This window comes from Macaca mulatta, chromosome 12, assembly GCF_049350105.2.
Source record: "Macaca mulatta isolate MMU2019108-1 chromosome 12, T2T-MMU8v2.0, whole genome shotgun sequence".
Lineage (NCBI taxonomy): Eukaryota > Metazoa > Chordata > Mammalia > Primates > Cercopithecidae > Macaca > Macaca mulatta.
In genome coordinates, this window is record NC_133417.1 from 67,396,009 (window position 1) to 67,414,285 (window position 18,277).

General features: G+C 35.9%; 1 protein-coding gene across 1 annotated transcript in view; it reads right to left on the bottom strand.

Annotated features, from left to right (window-relative positions):
• The window catches only part of KCNH7 (potassium voltage-gated channel subfamily H member 7), a 471,541-nt gene that overhangs the window by 171,596 nt on the left and 281,668 nt on the right, over positions 1-18,277 (bottom strand). The window contains exon 3 of the mRNA XM_028830770.2: positions 2,485-2,637. Within this exon, the coding sequence (XP_028686603.1) occupies positions 2,485-2,637 (153 nt within the window). The remainder of the gene's footprint in view (positions 1-2,484; positions 2,638-18,277) is intronic.

Consider the following 18,277-nt stretch of genomic DNA (forward strand, 5'->3'; position numbering starts at 1 on the left):
AGAGGATTTTAAAAAATCATAAAATACTACTTTGCATAATTCTATTAAAACAAAATTTACATATTTACATGAAATAATTTCTAGGGAAATAATGTCTAGCAAAACTGAACCTAGTTAAGATTGATAATTTGAGTAGACCATTATTAAAGAAGAAAAATAAATTTGTCAAGGAGCTACTTCACAAACAAGTACCACAAATAAGTACCTCGATGACTTTACAGGGGAGTCACACCGAACTTTTAAAGTCTAGATAATCCTTAAGCTATTTAAATGCTTCAATAGCATACAAAAAGGGGAAGAAACTCGCAATTATTTTTTGAAGGAATTATAATATTGATACCAACACCTCAGAAAATTGCACATATGCAGGCAAAAATTATAGATCACTCTGCCTATTGGATATTGACACAAACCGAAAAATTAATTTGAGTTAAGAAAACCCAACAATGTATTACAAAATGAAATATAACATGTCCAAATGTGACTTCTTCCAGGGATGCAAGAATGGTTTATATCAGTAACTTCATTTATAAAATGTATTAAAAAATAAGGAAAAAAATAATACACTCATTTCCACAGAGGCTAAAAAAGGCATTATACAAATTTCAGCACCCATTCTGAAAAAATTAAGTCAGTGGAAACTTTCTTAAAATTATAAAGCACACACAACTCAACTCACATGTCATTATTTCAATTAATGAGGAATGTTTGAATTAAAGGCATTCGCACAACAACCAGAGCCAGGCGTAGTGTTCACTGTTGATTTCTTTTTAATGATACCTTGGAGGTAATAGCCAGCACATTTTAACAAGAGAAAACTATGAGATGTACAAGAATTGGAAAGGAAATATAAAACAATTTATATTTTATGTGATAGAATATTTGAAAAATTCATAAAAGTCAAAGTATAAGTCACTGTAAAATAAGAATTAACTAAAGATAGTTGGATGTAAATTTAATGTATTCAGAAAGAAAAGTTACTTTTATAAGAAAATACAATGGGGAAAAAAAGTCCCATTCATAATAGCAGCAACAACAAAAGTTAAATGCCAAAGAGCAAAGTAAACAAGTGAGGAGAATTTTAAGAAATTCCTGAAAGACACAAAAATTAGACTTAGAAAATAAAAATACGTACTATATATTTTTGAATAGAATGACAATATTACAGAGACATCAGTTATCTTCAAGTTAACTTATACAATTAATGTGAATCCAATAAAAATATTACATTTTTTTTCTAGCTGTAGAAAACTTTTTTCTAAAGTTCACGTGGAAAATTAATCAAAAAATAACCTCAACTTTCTGAAAATTAATATCAAATAATAAGGAATCATGCTATATTAGTTATTTATTATATATATAAACTGTATGATTCTGAGGGAGAGATAAACCAACAGAACAGAATAGAAAATCCAGGAGTAGATTCAAGCACATATGGAAGTTTAGTGTATAATAAAGGTGGCATCTTAAATTACTGTTGAACAGATAGACTTTTTAATAAATAATGTTAGAACAATGAATGAGCCATTGAGAAAAAGATAAATTAACTGTATACCCTGCACTATACACCAAAATAAGCTTACAATGCATCAGAGATCCTAAAAAATGAAATCATACAAGTTCCGGGGAAAGGAAGTGATTTATTTAGAACCTTGGAGTGGTTAAAGCTTTTCTAATTATGTCTCAAAAATTCAGATGCAACAAAGGAAAGAGTTATAAATTTAGACACATTACCAAAAATCCCTTTAAATAAAAATTATGAAAAAGATAAAAGACACACTATTTTCTAGGTGAGCTATTTGCAGCTTACTTTACAAATTGACAAGATAGAGAAAAAAACAACCAAAATGTATAAAAGAAATGAACAGTTGATAAAGAAATGTCCTTTGTGCTTAAATATATGAACCTTACTCATAGAATAAATATAAACTAAAACGAATTGAGGTGCTAGTTCTCACTTATGATGATGACAATTGTTGAGAAAACTGATTCTGACTCTCTTTGTCGGCATAGTTTTGGGGAAAAATGCTAATTCATGGCTGCTGGTAGTGTAAAATGGTTTAAAGCACGTGGAGGAGAATTTGACAATACCTGAAAAGATTATATATGCATCACCCTTGACCCAGGAACCCCACTTAAAGGACCCTGAAGATACATTTGTCCAATAATATACACATGAAAATACATAAGCAGAATTTATTCTGGCATTATTTGTAATAGACAAAGTCTGAAAACAACCTAAATGTCCATCAGGTGTCAGGGGACTGGTTAAATACATTATATTATATCCAAGTTAAATGGCTTCCAGAGCAGCCAATAAATTCTGGAAGGCAAAAGGTAACATGAGCTAATGGCTTACTCATGTAAAATTATTTTACTTCAAATATAAAGATATTTTGAGAACTGAACTGATATGAAGACTGTTAAAGTGACTACAGTAGCAGAATTATCAACAGCATTGAGTACACATTGCCTTTTACTTACGGTTTACAGTTTTGACTGGTAATATTGGGTTTACCCTCTCTGGGGTGGCAGCATTTTCATCCGTCACATATTCAAAATTAATGATGAACATCATAGCCACGCCCTCTTGGTTTTTCACTGGAATTATGTGAGTGTTACAAATAAAAGTGGACCCTAAGGAGATTAAAAATGAATGTTAGTTAAAAATATGCCTTCGTTTTGAACTATCAAGTAACATTAAAATTGAAATATACTCCTAAGGAAATTTGTATCTTAAATGATCCCTGATATTACAAAATAATTTGATTTTTTTTACTGCGTATTTTATTGCATACCGTATTCATTTAAAATATATATGTTTTTCCAGAAAAACATTATAAATAAATTCAGTTACTACATTGTGGAAAAACAGAAATATCAAATTCTATTTGCTTTCACACCCATCCCTATAATACTTAATTTTTAAAAAGATACATTCTTTAACTTTCTAGAAATAATTCTTATCATTTTCTTATACATTTTGATTAAATCTGAATCTCTATAAAATATAGCTGTATAAAAAAATGAAAGTAACTCATGTCATCTTGATTTTAACAACAAGCAACTTATGTGCTTTTCTAATTTATTAGACATAAAATGGTAAATTATTGACTCTATCTTATATACAGTAATTCTTATATTATCTTATATTACAGTATATAAGATATACTTAATACTATCTTATATTAAAGTAATTCTTTTCTGTGCAAAATTCACAACGTCTAAATTACAATGGTTTTGTCTGTTTTTTATTCTGTTAGAAAATAAGAACAAAGTTTTGTCTATATTATTGCGTTAGTAATCTTCTTCATGAGATGACATTCTTCAAGATGATATTCTTCTAAAAGCAAAATTACAGGGCTAGTAAGATACCTTTCATTAGAATTATCTGGAAATGAAATAAACAAAGGTATGACTCAGTTTGCAATCAACCACCATCATCCATCTTCCAACAGAAACCCATAGGTCCAAGATACAGAGCATATACTTGAAAAGCAGACTTCTTTTAAATCAGCTGACTGCTGACTGACTCCTTGCAGCTAACTTCTAAAATTCCTCAAAGCAGTTTCGTCACACTTTTACCCTCTGAATATGCTCTTTAGTCAAGGTAATGGAAATTTCACAGGCTTGAAATTTGTTTGAGTTCCAGCTATTTAAGTTACAAATAAAGTGTTTTTAAAATGCCAAAACTTCAGAAAGTGTTCTTAAGCATTTACAAGCTTGTCCAACCCCGTGGCCTGCGGGCTACATGTGACCCAGGATGGCTTTGAATGTGGTCCGACACAAAGTTGTAAACTTTCTTAAAACGTTGAGTTTATTTTATTTATTTATTTTGGCTCATCAGCTATCGTTACCATTAGTGTATTTTACGTATGGCCCAAGACAATTCTTCTTCTTCCAATGTGGCCCAGGGAAACCAAAAGATCGGAACCCCCTGGTTTAGGAAATGCATCCATTTTGACTGCTGTTGTTTTTCACAACTAACTCTGCCACCTTGAATCTTGTGGAGAATGATGGTTCAATGTAGAGGCGGGGGCAGGTTGAGAGCAAGATTAGTCTGGCATGAAACATCAGAGAGAAATGTGAGCAAGTGCCAGGACCCCTGGAGGCTGGCGATAGGGGCCGGGCAAACAGCTGAAGGATGTATTTGGGAGCCCTAACATCTGCAAAGGCCAGTAGATGCTAGTATTCCCAAATGGTGACCTATGTAAGCTCTAATAAAGTCAGCATAAGAAAACTCCTTTCTTTTTATCCTGCATCTTGGCTCCTGCTGCTAGAGCTGAGAACAAAAGCTATTATGGATATTGCTATAGATCGAGGACTTCAGAGGGAAGGGATTTTGAGGGTAGGCCTGGAGATCTAACAATTATTTGTAAAATTGTTTCTATGGGTAAATATGTTCTAATTTCCAAGGAATTGATCGACAAATATACTTTTAGACAGACTCTTTGTAAGTTAGGAATGCCTATGTGCTCCTTATAATTCAGATGTGCTAGTTTTAATACAAATGTGGACAGCTTCCCAAATTTGAAATGTGGATAACTTTATTTATAACTAATTTCATATTTTCTATAAATGTGGCAATGGCTTTACAGATGTTGGAAAATATGCCTTAGGAACGGCAAGCTGCACCTTCAGTCTTCAGCTTCTTCAGCTATGTCTCCAATTCATTTAATAAAATAGTTAGCTAGAGCACTTGTCATAGTTTCCATGGTAACAAACGGGATGACTTTAGTAAACAGAAAATAAGCAATTTAAGACTGTTCTAATAGAACTAAAAATAGAAATGCTTCAGGCCAGGCATCACAGTACACACGGGTTAAACAGTCTGAGGAGATGCTAGAAATAGTCATTATGTACTTTCCTAATGAACCAAAATACATATTGATTTTACCATTTAAAATGACATTTCCTGGATCATTTAGAATATCATTGTGAATTCGCACATTTGTTATTTAAGCAGTTTCAAATTTTCCAACACTTGGAGTGTACCGTTGACTATAAAAAACATAAAAAAATGCTTGAGAAATCCGGAAATAAAATGTGTGGGGATAGGGATCTAATAGGTTTGTAATAGAGCAATTTTGCTTTTGGTAATATGGGACAAAATCATGTTTTTCAATACAAGTGTTTGTAAATGTACTGTCTAGTCCTAAAAATCATAAAATTATAGTGCTTCGTATAAAAGTTCAGCTATCTGCATTGGCTCTAAAGCATATTAAATAAATGTAATTAATCTGGGATTTACTGCCCACTATCATTGTTTCCTGTACATTCCTATTAAGCAATATATTTCCTCTAAAGTCAACTGAAAACTCACATTCACATGCTTTTCTGTTTTAGTTTGGGGATTTAATATCTCCATCAATCTTGCATAGCCTCCTGGAAGGCAGACAATGAAAGGAGATACATGGAATTTAGAGGAAGAGAAGAATAGAATACATTTTATAGAACAAAAATATTTAGCTTGGATGATTCTACAAACTCCAACTAAGTTCTGTCAAGATACTACTTTGGTCAGGTGACATTGCCATAAGAAGTCATCACTCTGTGCTCCTAAATATTTCTCTTGAATGTAACATTGGGAACAAGAGCAATGGAAACCTAATCCAGCAAACATTAGCCAAGCAACAACAACAAATAATAATAATAATAATAATGTGGAAATAAGACTTCTAAACAAAATTAGATAAATTTCAGACCTTGTTAAATGAATCATATATTCAAATGAAATTAATAGTGTTTGTTAAGAACCAGATTATTTACAATAATATTGGCCATTATTTATAAAATTATACATGCAATTATACTAATATTGTTAGACTACGGTTCATATCCACATTTTCTCTCCTGAGTGAAAACATTTCCAAAGTGGAAAAGACTGTTTAGGAGGAACAGTGCTAATTTTAATAAAATTTTTAGAGTGTGTGATTTTTTACTGCAGCCATAGAGCAAACAAACTCAAGGTAATCTGAATAATTATGAAAAGTATACTTTATTTTATATATTGGTGGCATACACCTAGTTGCACTTTACAATAAGATGCTGGGACTCCTCCTTTTGAATTGATTTAAAGGTGTTTTATTGTACTGTGTGTGGTTTGTGTTCACAGGGCATCTTATGTCTTTGAGGAACAGTGTAGAAGTCAATGTTACTAGGGCAGTGTGTGGTGGTTGTGGGACAGGGCAAGGTGGGGAGAGTAGGCAAGGTCAAGGGAGAAGCCAGAAGTCACTGGGGAGAAGGCCAAGGAATGGATCTGAAGCTTTTCACTGCGTTAGACAGGAAGGCATTGGAGAGTTTTATCCAGGAGTTAGCATGATTTCATTTAAAACTTTCCTTCACGTTGTGTGTGATGAACAGCTTACAGAGGAGGCTAGGATGGAAGCAGGGAGGCCATTTGGGAAAATACTGCAATAGCCTTGGCAAGTCATGATGGTGGTTTGGTCCAGGGTGTTGTTGTTGCAGGTGGTAATAAGGGGTCTGTTTGGGATGTTTTGAGGTAGAGCTTATAGGATTTGCTGATATATTGGATGGGACATAAGATAATGAGAGGGGTCCAAGGTGACAACAAATTTGGTAGTTGAAGAAGTAGCAGAACCATTTATTAAAATGGGGAAGACTGTGGAAGAAGGTGATTTTTGGGATTGTGTAAATCCATATGTTTTTAGCATGTTGACTTTGCAATTGTTTATTAGATATCTAAGTGGAGATGTTGAGAAGGTAGTTGGATCCAGGAGACTGAAGTTAAGTTCAGAGATTGGACCAAGCTAGGAATACAAATTTGGGAATCATTAGAGAATGAATTACATATAAGGACTGGATAAGGTCATGTAGGGAATCAGTATAGTTGAAAAACTATGTGACCTGGGTCTGGAGGCATCGTAGAATCAAAGAAGGGAAGAAAAAGAACAGCAGAGATTGGGTAGGAGCCGACGGTGAGGTGGAAAGATAGTCAAGATTGTGGTGCATTCAATAGCAAAGACGTGGAATCAGCCTAAATGCCCATCAATCACAGAGTGGATCAAGAAAATGTGGTTCAGATACACCATGGAATATTATTCAGCCATAAAAAGGAATGAGATCAGGTCTTTTTCAGGTACATGAATAGAGTCGGAAGCCATTATCCTCAGTAAAGAAATGCAGAAACAGGAAACCAAACACTTCTTGTTCTCATATATAAATGGGAGCTGAATGATGAGAACACATAGATACATGCGGGGGAACAACACATACTAAGGCCTGTAAGAGGTGGGGGATCAGGGAGAGGGAACATCAGGCAGAAGAGCCAATGAATGCTGGGTTTAATACCTAGGGGATAGGATAATCTGTGCAGCAAACCACCATGGCACACATTTACCTATGTAACAAACTTACACATTCTGCACATGTACTCCTGAACTTAAAATAAAAATTGAAGAAAAAAAAAAAAAGGCTGTGGTGTATTGCAGGCTAAGAGAAGAGGTATTTCAAAAGGAGGGCTTGAGTAATAGGAGGTCATGCCTTGATGGTCTTCTGTGTTCTTGAAATTCAGTCTTTTGGCATTGGGAATATAGCAAATTGTTTTAAGCATGAAAGTGTGTTCAGAAGTATTTTGGTGTCCAGAGCACATAGACATGGACTGTGTATTAGTGATGTCTTAAAGAAGAGAAAAAAGTTTAAAAGATATAGGGTCTATTTATTTGACTGAAGAGACAAAAGCACATTTAGAAAGATTATTCTATAACTCTTACGCAAAATCATATCACCAAAAATAAATGGGATAGACGGTCTGAATGGCCATGTGTAGTCTGTTTAGCCTGATGGATTGGGTCCCACTTACATGTGGGAGGCTTGTGACCTTCAGTAGAATACTTGCCCATTTCTCTCATTTTACCAGTCACCTGGTTAAGACTAAAGGAGCCTACTGAAAACAAAAAGGAGGAGGTTATGTGAACAAATAAAATCATTTATATAGAAGCATTATAAACAAAAAACTGAGCTGGCAAAAGGTTGGCAGTGTATCTGATAATACATTAGGTCTAAAGAAACATCCTTAACATAATCTCACACACACGCACACACACACACAAATACAATCACCAACATGATTAAGTTACAATAGTGAATGTATTTAGATTGTTAGATTGTTGATGTAGTTGATGCAGTAATATGGGACTAGGATGATCCTTTCAGAATTTCCAAGAGAGATTATATATATTTACCTGTCATTTAAAAATGAAGAACTAATCTAATTAACACAAACCTGGTTGTCATATTCATGTTCTGCTGTGTGGCAATATTGACAATGACTGAGATGCCAACAGTGTGAATAATTTATTTTCAATTACTTCTTAATTAAAGTAATTTTAAACATTCAGAGAAGGGGAAGGTAGTGATATTGAGCAGTAAATTTCTTGGATGTGCAGCTCTGTGTAGCCCCTAGAATTGGACAGACGTGGCTCTACTATTATTTAGTGAATGATTTTGGACAAATTACTTAGTCCTTCCAAGACTCAGATTCCTCATCTATAAAATAAGGAAGGGAGGAGAGAGAGTGTCCTATTTAACACTGTGGGGAAGGTGAAATCAGATAATACATGTAAAGTAGTTAGCAAGGAGCCTGGCATAGAAGATGTTAGCAATAAGTGACTGTTAGTATTATCAACTTGAATGAGAAAAATCAATTTCTCAATTTGAAAGAGTGAGTAAACTTCCTGCAAATATTCAATGATGCAGTTGAGTCATTCAGCCCTTTAGGTGCTTGAGATGAACTCATCAGATTAATTCTCTTGTCCAGATGATAAGGTATATCAAGTAGATTTTTGAATGGCAGTGAGGACATAGTAGGGGGAAGGCCCTTTTATCTTGTAATATCTAAAATATGCCTCCTTTTCACCTTTGCAGTGATGAGGCCTTTGGTTTATTTATTGTATTTCTTTTATCCCTGTGGATTGTCACACTGCCTTTAAAAAGTACAGTGTACACCAAGTAACGTTTATGACAGAACTTAGCTTCTTTCAGCAAGCTCCATAGTCCATGGAATTTGGTATGCAGTAGAAATGTGTGAAACAATCTTTATTTCTGGACTGGCCTAGGTACCAGGATTAGCATTTGAAAGCACATTTTAGGAAAAAAAGGTAATGCCAACAGCTAACATTTATTGTGTGCCAGCCACTGTTATGAGGGCTATACATGCTGTAATATTATTTATATCCTCACAAAAATGGCAATAGTACCATTATCATCCCCATTATGCAATGGTAAAGTGAGCCATGCATGTTGTCCCTTGGTCTTGGGACACTGTGTGCCCTTTCTGTTTTGGGACAGAATGCTTGGGGTTCCAATTCCTTCATTAAGCCAAGACTCTGAATTCCATGACTTTTAAATAAGGTGTATTCTAAGAGATTTTTTATGTTTTATAAGCAATGACTTGATAATTAGAACTCTTCCCACTTCTTTCTCGCAATCTTGTCCATTTTCGCCCCACTGCACTCCTAACTTAGGCATAATTCCCTTCTCCTGCCAACTGGGAGGTAGCAAGACACCATCTATTTGCCCAGCCTGTCTCCAGCCCGACATTTCATTTTAATCTATTCAGTCATACATTGGCTCACGATCGCTTTCCTTCTACCCTCCCTTTCATCGGCTTAGGGCTTTTTAAGAATAAAGGAATTAAAGTATTTAAGAATACTTTGCTTCCTGGATCTCTACATATTATTATTACTACAATTATTAACAACCACGTAATTAAATCATGGCTACTCTTTTCTGAATGTCTTCCATGTGCCACATGCTTCTCAGGAGAAAACCTTATCTCAGAGAATTTTCTCAACTAAGTAGCAGAAGCAAGGTTTGAACTCAGACCTATCCTGTGTTCACTCTTTACCTTGCATCAGTGTTACCCAAAGAGTAAGCTGTTAACAGATGTTACTGGAAACGGCTTGCTGTAATTAACCCAATTTAGGAAATGTCCTTCTCTAGGAGATGCTCAGCTCACATTAGTGTAATAGAGGTTTTGAGAAATTCTGCAAAAACAAGTAAATATACTTTGTCCAATGCAGCGTTTTCTAAGTTTATTTGACTCTGAAGCCCTATTTTAGAGAAGTCTGTGATAACATCTAGCTCCTTGGAATGCCATTGGGAAACACTGAGTTGCATCCTGCTCCTTCCCTATTTCAAAGACACCCTTCTGAGAGGGAGGAAAGTAAATATCATAGGTCACCCAGGTCACCCAAGGAGAGGGAGTAACTACAGGGAACAAAGTGCTGGGCCACGAGAGGAAAGGGAATGGCAAAGGCCACTGTCACCTATTGGATATATTTGCTTGATATTGGCTCTGGTCTGAGATCTTAGGAATCTAGTTAAAATGGTATTGTCATATTTGATTATGTATCTTGAAGCAATGATTTCCTCATAAGCTTGTTCTAAGTTAAAAGATTATTGCTAAATAAAATATGATAGAGTTTTTCACATCTCAGGACCAATTCATACTGCTTGACAGAGATCAGGTTTTATAACATAAAAGACCTAATTCAATACTCTATTAATATTCTGCACCAGAAATTTTATAAGATAACTCTGACATAGCCAAAGAAATATTCTGGACTGTATTTCCTCAGGAGTTGTTCCCCTTCCCTTTCAAAATGTGGATATATGTGAATTTCTAATTAATTGTTGACTATCGCCCATCTCATTGACACATTCTCTCTTGACATTTATGCTCAGGTGTTAGGGTCTTTTCATACTTTTGAATTTGATTGTTGAGAAAAGAAAGTTCAGCTCTGTTTTATATTTGATAAACAGTGGATAAATTATTTGGTGATTTAAATCAGGAAGAACTCTCTCACATTTTTGATGCATAAATCAGAGGCAGTCTCTTAAGATGCCTTATGGTGCTTACCCACTTCTCAGCTCTGGTTACTATTTAATTTTGGAATTTTGTGGATTGAATTAGTGTATTGGAAAATACAAGTGTTAAAATAAGCTGAAGCTGATTTACAGTGCTGCACTCAATCTCCAGGCAAACCAATTCTACATTTATAATCAGGAAGTTTGGGTACATTTGTGACAATTTTTAATTATTTTTGTTTTTTCATGCCCAAGCAAATATTTAGTCATTCGGTCCAATTTTTTTTTTCACCAGACATATTTATGTTATCAAACCTCAAATGCATTTAGAGCAGGCCCACCCCACTAAACTGCCATTTGTTCGGTCAAATTGCTTTAACACAACACTGAACTGACTAAGCTTACTCAGAATATGAGCAAATCTGCATACTGCCATAGTAAGTGCACACGATTGTGAAGCTCAAGCCACAGTGAGAATCCTGGGGTCAGCCACCCATTGTGTGGATGTCATTTCTAACTGAGGCTGTGCATGGCAACATTCCTGCTGTGCTCAGGATGTCCGTATGACTGTCGAAAGGAACCATACACTGTGCTCTATGTTTATAGCTTTGGAGCAGGGAGTTACAAATAATGTGAGCCAATTTCATAGCCTAGAATGAGTAAAATACATTGTATTTAATAAAATTTAACAAGAATGGGTTAGGTACCTACTGTGTACAAGGTACTGTACCAGAAATTGTAGGAGTTACAAACATGACTAAAAACAGGGATCTTTTATTTTTTTTTAAAAAAGAGGCCACTCATGGGGGTGTGATGGAGTGTCTGAAGAGAGCACAAGTAATGCCTCTCAGGGATATAAAAGGTTTTGTGAGGGAAGCTGTGTTAGTCCATTCTCACCCTGCTATAAAGATAATATCTGAGACCGGGCAATTTATAAACAAAGGAGGTTTCATTGACTCGCAGTTCTGCATGGCTGGGGAGGCCTCAGGAAACTTACAATCTTGGTGGAAGGGGAAGCAGGCACGTCTTACGTGGCAGCAGTTGAGAAAGGGCATGTGTCAGTGCAGGAAAACTACCATTGATAAAACCATCAGATCTTGTGAGAATTCACTTACTCTCATGAGACCAGCATGGGGAGCATGGGGGAAACCATCCACATAATCCAATCTCTTCCCACCAGGTCTCTCACTGGGGATTACAATTCAAAGCCTAACCATATCAGTATCATAGTTTAAAGCTGGGTCTGATATGATTGTGATAGGTAGAAATTAGGAGGAGAGGCATCTCGGGCTGAAGGAGAGCTTGAGCAATGTGGAAACACAGTGACTCCAGGGCAATGTGAGTGGTGTGTGGCCCTTTTTCAAGACAACTAATTTTATTGCTCCCATGCCCAGTACATCTGATTTTGATAATAGCTAACTTTTATTAAACAATTGCTCTATGCCAGTTATTATGCTGTGTTCTTTACATTCTTTGTCTTATGTAATCCTCAAAAGAACCCTAAGGAAGTACATCCACTAAATATCCCCATTTTATAGAAGTGGAACTTGAGACATGAAAAAAATAAGTAACTTCCCCCAAGTCACATAGCTAGTCTGTAGGAGAGTCAGGATTCTGACCTAGATGGTCTAATGCATGCCAAGGTCTTTGTATAACAGAGGGAAGCCTTCATTTATACCTATTAATAGGTGATGTGAGTGACCTAAGTCACACAAAGCTCTATATTGTCCCAGGGTTCAACTTCTGCACGTATCTTCAGGATTCTCTACTGCAGCCAACACAGGAAAAGGCATGTTTTAAAACAACAAATAAATTATTAAAGGTGGCTCAGACCTCTTGTAAGAGTCCCCTGCAATAGATACAGAGATCTTAGTGGGGTACAGATTAGGCTCTTTAGGTATGTCAGGCACAAGAGTGATGATATAGAAGCAGAAAAAGGTGAAAGTAAAGGTATGTTTTTCCCTAGGTATTTTAGCTCTCTCCTCTTCTCACAAAAGTTCATATTCTGTTGGACTATTTTAACTTGGGATTTTAATTTTTTTTTATGCCTATACTATTTTTACAGAAGAATAAACAGGTAGAAACGATATTCTGGAAAATTAGTGAGAATAGGGCTTTTTCTTCCTGTTGGCAGTGTCATGTTTAGCATTGTCCAGCTTTAGTGGGGAACACCCTTCTCCCCGGCTTGGACACCAGGCCTTGCAGCATATAGCTGCTACAGATCCCTGCTCCCTAAGGCTGCCAGAGGCAGGAACCTGCAGCAGATACTTGATGGCAGGGATTGCTTTGCAGTGGCTCCTCTTGCCCCAGACGTGTTCTTCCAAAGGTGGTTACAGAAGGGAGAGATGTTTCATTTCAAATTTCCCCAGGCTACATTTACTGTTGCTTTTGTGTCTTACCCATGTTAGGCTTCAGGACCTAACTTAGTGCGTTTTCAAGGTAACAGGGTAATGACTGCTATTGTCTGGTTCTACACTGAGACCACAGAGAAGGATGAAGGATGAGGATGATGTCATTTGTTCACCCAGCAGCATACATTTATCTGAGTGATAGTTTGTTCCCTGTGTCCATGAGAGGCTGTGTAATGTAGAGGTTAAGCTTAAAGCCTGCTTTAATTGCCAGGAGTTAATTCCTGGGTCTGCCACTTCCCATTGTTTCATTTTGGAATAAGTTACTTAACTGCTCTGACACCTTAATTTCCCTATGTGTAAAATGAACATGATAGTGTTACCCACAATAACCCACAGTTACTGTGATGATTAAATAAGCAAGTATCTGTAAAAAGCTTAAAACATTGCCTTGTATATTGAAAAAGTATGAGTTATTATGATCATAAAGAAAATGTCAGAGTAAGTTTGAGTTCTGTAGCCAATAAGTTATTTACTGAAAGATAGGACCCAATATTGATTAACTGGGGAGTGGGGAAAATGTGCTTGTGGTATAACCATTTCCCTTGTGAACATCTGGCTGTCTACCCTATTCTCCTTGTTTCTGGTCCTATTAGCCTGTAGCTACAGTTACCTCCCAAGACCTTGCCTCTAGTTCTGAACTTTTACCAAGTCTTACCCCTTATGAAAATTTACCAGTCCATACATTTATCCAAGAGTCTTGCTTAAGCACTTCCTGACTTCAGAGATGCTTGAGGCTTAATTTTAAGATGAGAGAATAAATCTCAGCTCCAACTTTGGAATTTTTTTTTACAGACAATCTCTATGCTCCTCTGGCTTTACCCATAACTAGAAATATGTTGGATATAAAAGCTGGGGTTAATTCCATCAGTTGAAGGTTAAGCCGTTAACTTCTCTAAACAGGAACTTTCATCAAAACACCAATGGTTCCTTCTTTTTGCCTGATGACTTTGAAGCTGATCATTGAATGTGTCAACATGTTACCTCTCTTAGGTAAATTAAGTCCACTTAATAAGCACTTTCTGAGATAAAGTCCTATATCAGAAAAGTTTCTCTGAAGATGGAAATTTCAGGCACTATGGTAAGCCACTGGGAGAGACGTTTTGATGTCAGTGGAGACTTTTTATAATCCCTCAAATAGTACAGAAGAACTGAAAAAAATAGAATGAACACACTGATAAGATTATAACAGACAGTATAAAACCATTAACAAAGCTGGCCTATCATGTATTATATTTGAAAAGAAAGAGATTAAAAGTTAATAAGATAATAATTAATTTCCTAGATTCATTTTCCTTACTGTTGTTATAAATTGCTAGAGATTAATAAAGCAGATAATATTATAGTATCAATGCTTATAAGAACAAGGGAGGAGATAATATTTGGTTATCTTGTAACATCACTAGGAAAACATAGTAAGAAGGCCATGTACCCACATTTCAGTTGACAGGAAGAGATTGAATTTGTTTCATTGATAATATTTTAGATGCTGCTGCTTCTCAGAATTGCATCTAAGAAACAACAAATATTCAGAGTCTCTGCATGGAGTATATGGAAGGCTTCCCAGAGAGGTGAAATCAAGTTGCATCTTAATGGGGAATGCATAGATATTTTCAAACTAATTTCAGAGGCCATAGTGGTGTGGAATTCTTGGCAAAATATAGAGACATCAAATGGTATTTTGGAGCCTAACTTAAGGAAAAATAATTGAACCAACACAAATATTTGGGATATGCAACTCCTAAGCCACAACCTCTCTAGGAAAGAATTGAGATGGTGGTATAAATGCTAACATATTTCTGCTGCATTTCCTCAGTTTGCCCTTCTATGTTCACTGTCTATCCTTCTCTTCCTGCTTAGAATAGAGAGAAGGTGCTGGATGGATTTCCTTATTTTCCTGGCTTCCTGTTGGGTTTCAAGCAGTGGGGATTTCCAGCAAAAAACTGGAGAAGAAGGAGAGCCATGTTGGAGTATTTATTCCCCAGATTCAAACCTTATGGGGTTGCAGTGGTTGGTTTCATCTTTCACTGAAGTTTGTAGATACTGTCAACCCTCAGCATATAGCTGTCTCAGGGTTCCAGCATAGTCATTCATTTCTGCTGCTTGCCCCTGGTGACTCTATACTATTAGTAGCCCTGGGCCACGGCACCATTCATTTAAGTGTTTCTCTTAAACACTATCTGAGTTCTTGTGAATAGTTCTGTCATTACCTCTCCTCAAATGAGCAAATTTGAGTGTTTCAAAATGTTTGAATCCTGAGTCATACAGGATAAAATTATTTGTCAGATAAAGACAGTAAATGGAATTTTGGTAAGCAGGCATTCCATATTTAAAGAATAAAAATGTGACAAAATACTATGATAATGAGAATCAGCTGAATATGGTAGACAAAGCAAAAATAACCTACAAAATTAGGCTAGATTAATAATAATAATAAGGCATTACATTTGTCTCTATAGAGATTGGCAGAAATTTTAATCAGGACAAAAATGTTGGTGTCAGATATTTGGAGAAGATAAATGACTTTCCAAGATTAAATTCCCTTAGAACTTCAAGGGGGATAAAATATAATAGATTTAGTTCTGTGTGGGATTTAGTTCTGTGTGGTGGTCAAAAGAATGACAAATTATTATTAAGGGTAATTTGCCAAGATCAAATTCAACATTTTAGTGAAAGTGAGGGCAACTAAAAGATGTTCATCAGAAGGAAAGTTCTTAATGACAGAAAGTAAAACAAAGCAACAGCAAAAACTGACAGAGGGGCTTAAAACATTTGTAAAAACATTACTCAATATTCCAGGGGAACCCTCAAAGTCATTTAAAAAATGTGTTTACAAGAAAATAACTTGCCCACATATCTTGCACAATCAAGTGACAAAACTGTATCATGAATGAAAAAAACAAGCAGTAATTTAGGGCTTTTGCTTTTTTTCAAAATGAAGAAATTGTGAAAGAGAATTAGAAAACCTAGCAAGAGTTTAAGTTCAGTTGTAAAGTAAAAACAAAGCCCAGAATAGTTTGAGGGGCACTTGAATTTCTAAGCCATTAATTAAAATTAGAAATTATTCAAATATTAAAAAAAAACTAGAGAAGGTGAACTAGGGAACCAATTTGATCACATTACTGAGAATATACTAAGGGAAAAAGAGGAAATTTAGCTAAAAATTATTCTACTAGATATGGGTGAGTTTTTGAACCAAGCTATATAAGCAGAATGTATTGCATGTATTGGACAAAAATATTATAAATAAATCACCTGCCATAATCAATAAAGTACTCAAAGTATAGTGTGGGTGCCCTAAGTATGTAACATATTATTTTAATGATTAATTTGTGGGTCCATGTGATTCCCATAATAAGCATTTAAGAGAGAAAGGATTATAATAGCACTTCAATTCCAGGCAAGCCGTTGGCATTGGTGATAAATTGTGAGGGTTCTAAAGCCCATTGAGAATAACGTATTGGTGGAAAGGTAACATTTTTCTGTAACGCAAAACCTGGTCTGACTGCTCTATTGGAGATTTTTTTTTTTTTTTTTTTTGCATTTAAATACAAACCAAGCAGAACCAAAATGGAAAGAAAATAGAAATAAAACAAAGGACAGAAATTGTTAGTTGACGACTCTGGTCCTACCATTGTGGTAAGAATGTTAATACACTCATTAGACAATGATGATGTTCTAGGGGGTAGCAATCATTGTCCCAATTTTACAGTGGAAATGGACTAAGAGGGCTCCATAAAGACCTTGTTTACTGGCTCTGGTCTAATGGCTAGTAACTGAAATTCTGACAGTTGCCCAGATATATCTGGTTCTTAGTACTCTGTTTATTTTACCAGCTTTTTAGACTTATTGAAAAATTTTAATAGATATTTATCAGAAGTTTTAGAAGGCTTTAAACATTGAATGACAGTTCAATTGGATAGTTTTACAAAGATAAGGAGCCAAATGAAATATAAGAACAAAAAAAGATAGGAAAATCAGACATTTCTCTGGCTAGCAATCACTAACAGTATTTGCCAGGCAAAATTCTAAGATGGTCCTCAAGATTTCATTCCTCTGTCATACAGATTCTGAATAATTCCAGTGGCTGCGAAAATGAAAGGCTTAGACTCCCACAAGTAGTTTATGTTATATGGCACAGTTTACTTTAAGAAAGGGAGATTATCCAGGTGTGCTTACTAGAATCACAGGAGACTTTTAAAAGCAGAGATTTTTCTCTTGCTGGTCACAGAAGAGGAAGTCAAAGGTGTTCCTGCTGGCCTGGAAGAAAGCAAACATTCACGTTTGAGCAGCTGATGAGAAGGGAAGCCCCTGGGCACTGAAAGTAGTGATGAATAAACAGCCAGGAGGAAAGTGGGGACACAGTCTTATGACCATGGAAAATAGATTCTGCCATTAACCAGTGTGTTTGGAAGAGGACCTGAGTCCAGATGAGAACCACAGCTACAGAGTCACAACTTGATTTCAGCCTTGTAATACCCTGAGCGGAAAACCCAGCCACACCCGGCCCAGACTTCTGACCTACAGAACTATGACTGATAAATGGTGTTGTTTAAAACTGCTAATTTGTGGTATTTTGTCATTCAGCAATAGGAGAGTAACACACAGCAAAAGCTACTTCTGGAATTTTTCTTATCTTTTATTTTACAAAAGTCCAGGCAACTGAATGGTAAAATGATAGGAAGTTTGTGCATATAGTGAAAGTTTGATCTGTGGGAAGTACAGTGCGTGGAAATTGAGTTATACTGACTGTATGAACTGGTAGATGTTTCAGTGGGGGCAGTAAGCAAGGCATTCAAGGAAGAAAATATAGCTGACATTGAAGATGTGGTCTCAACCAGCAGTTATGATTCACCAAAGAGCCACAGGGGGCACTTTCATCATTCCCTGTAGACATTAGCATAACATGCTACTGTTCGGAAGACAAAAACAAGTATCATCCCAGCACTTTGGAAGGCCGAGGTGGGCGGATCATGAGGTCAGGAGATCAAGACCATCCTGGCTAACGTGGTGAAACCCCGTCTCTACTAAAAAATACA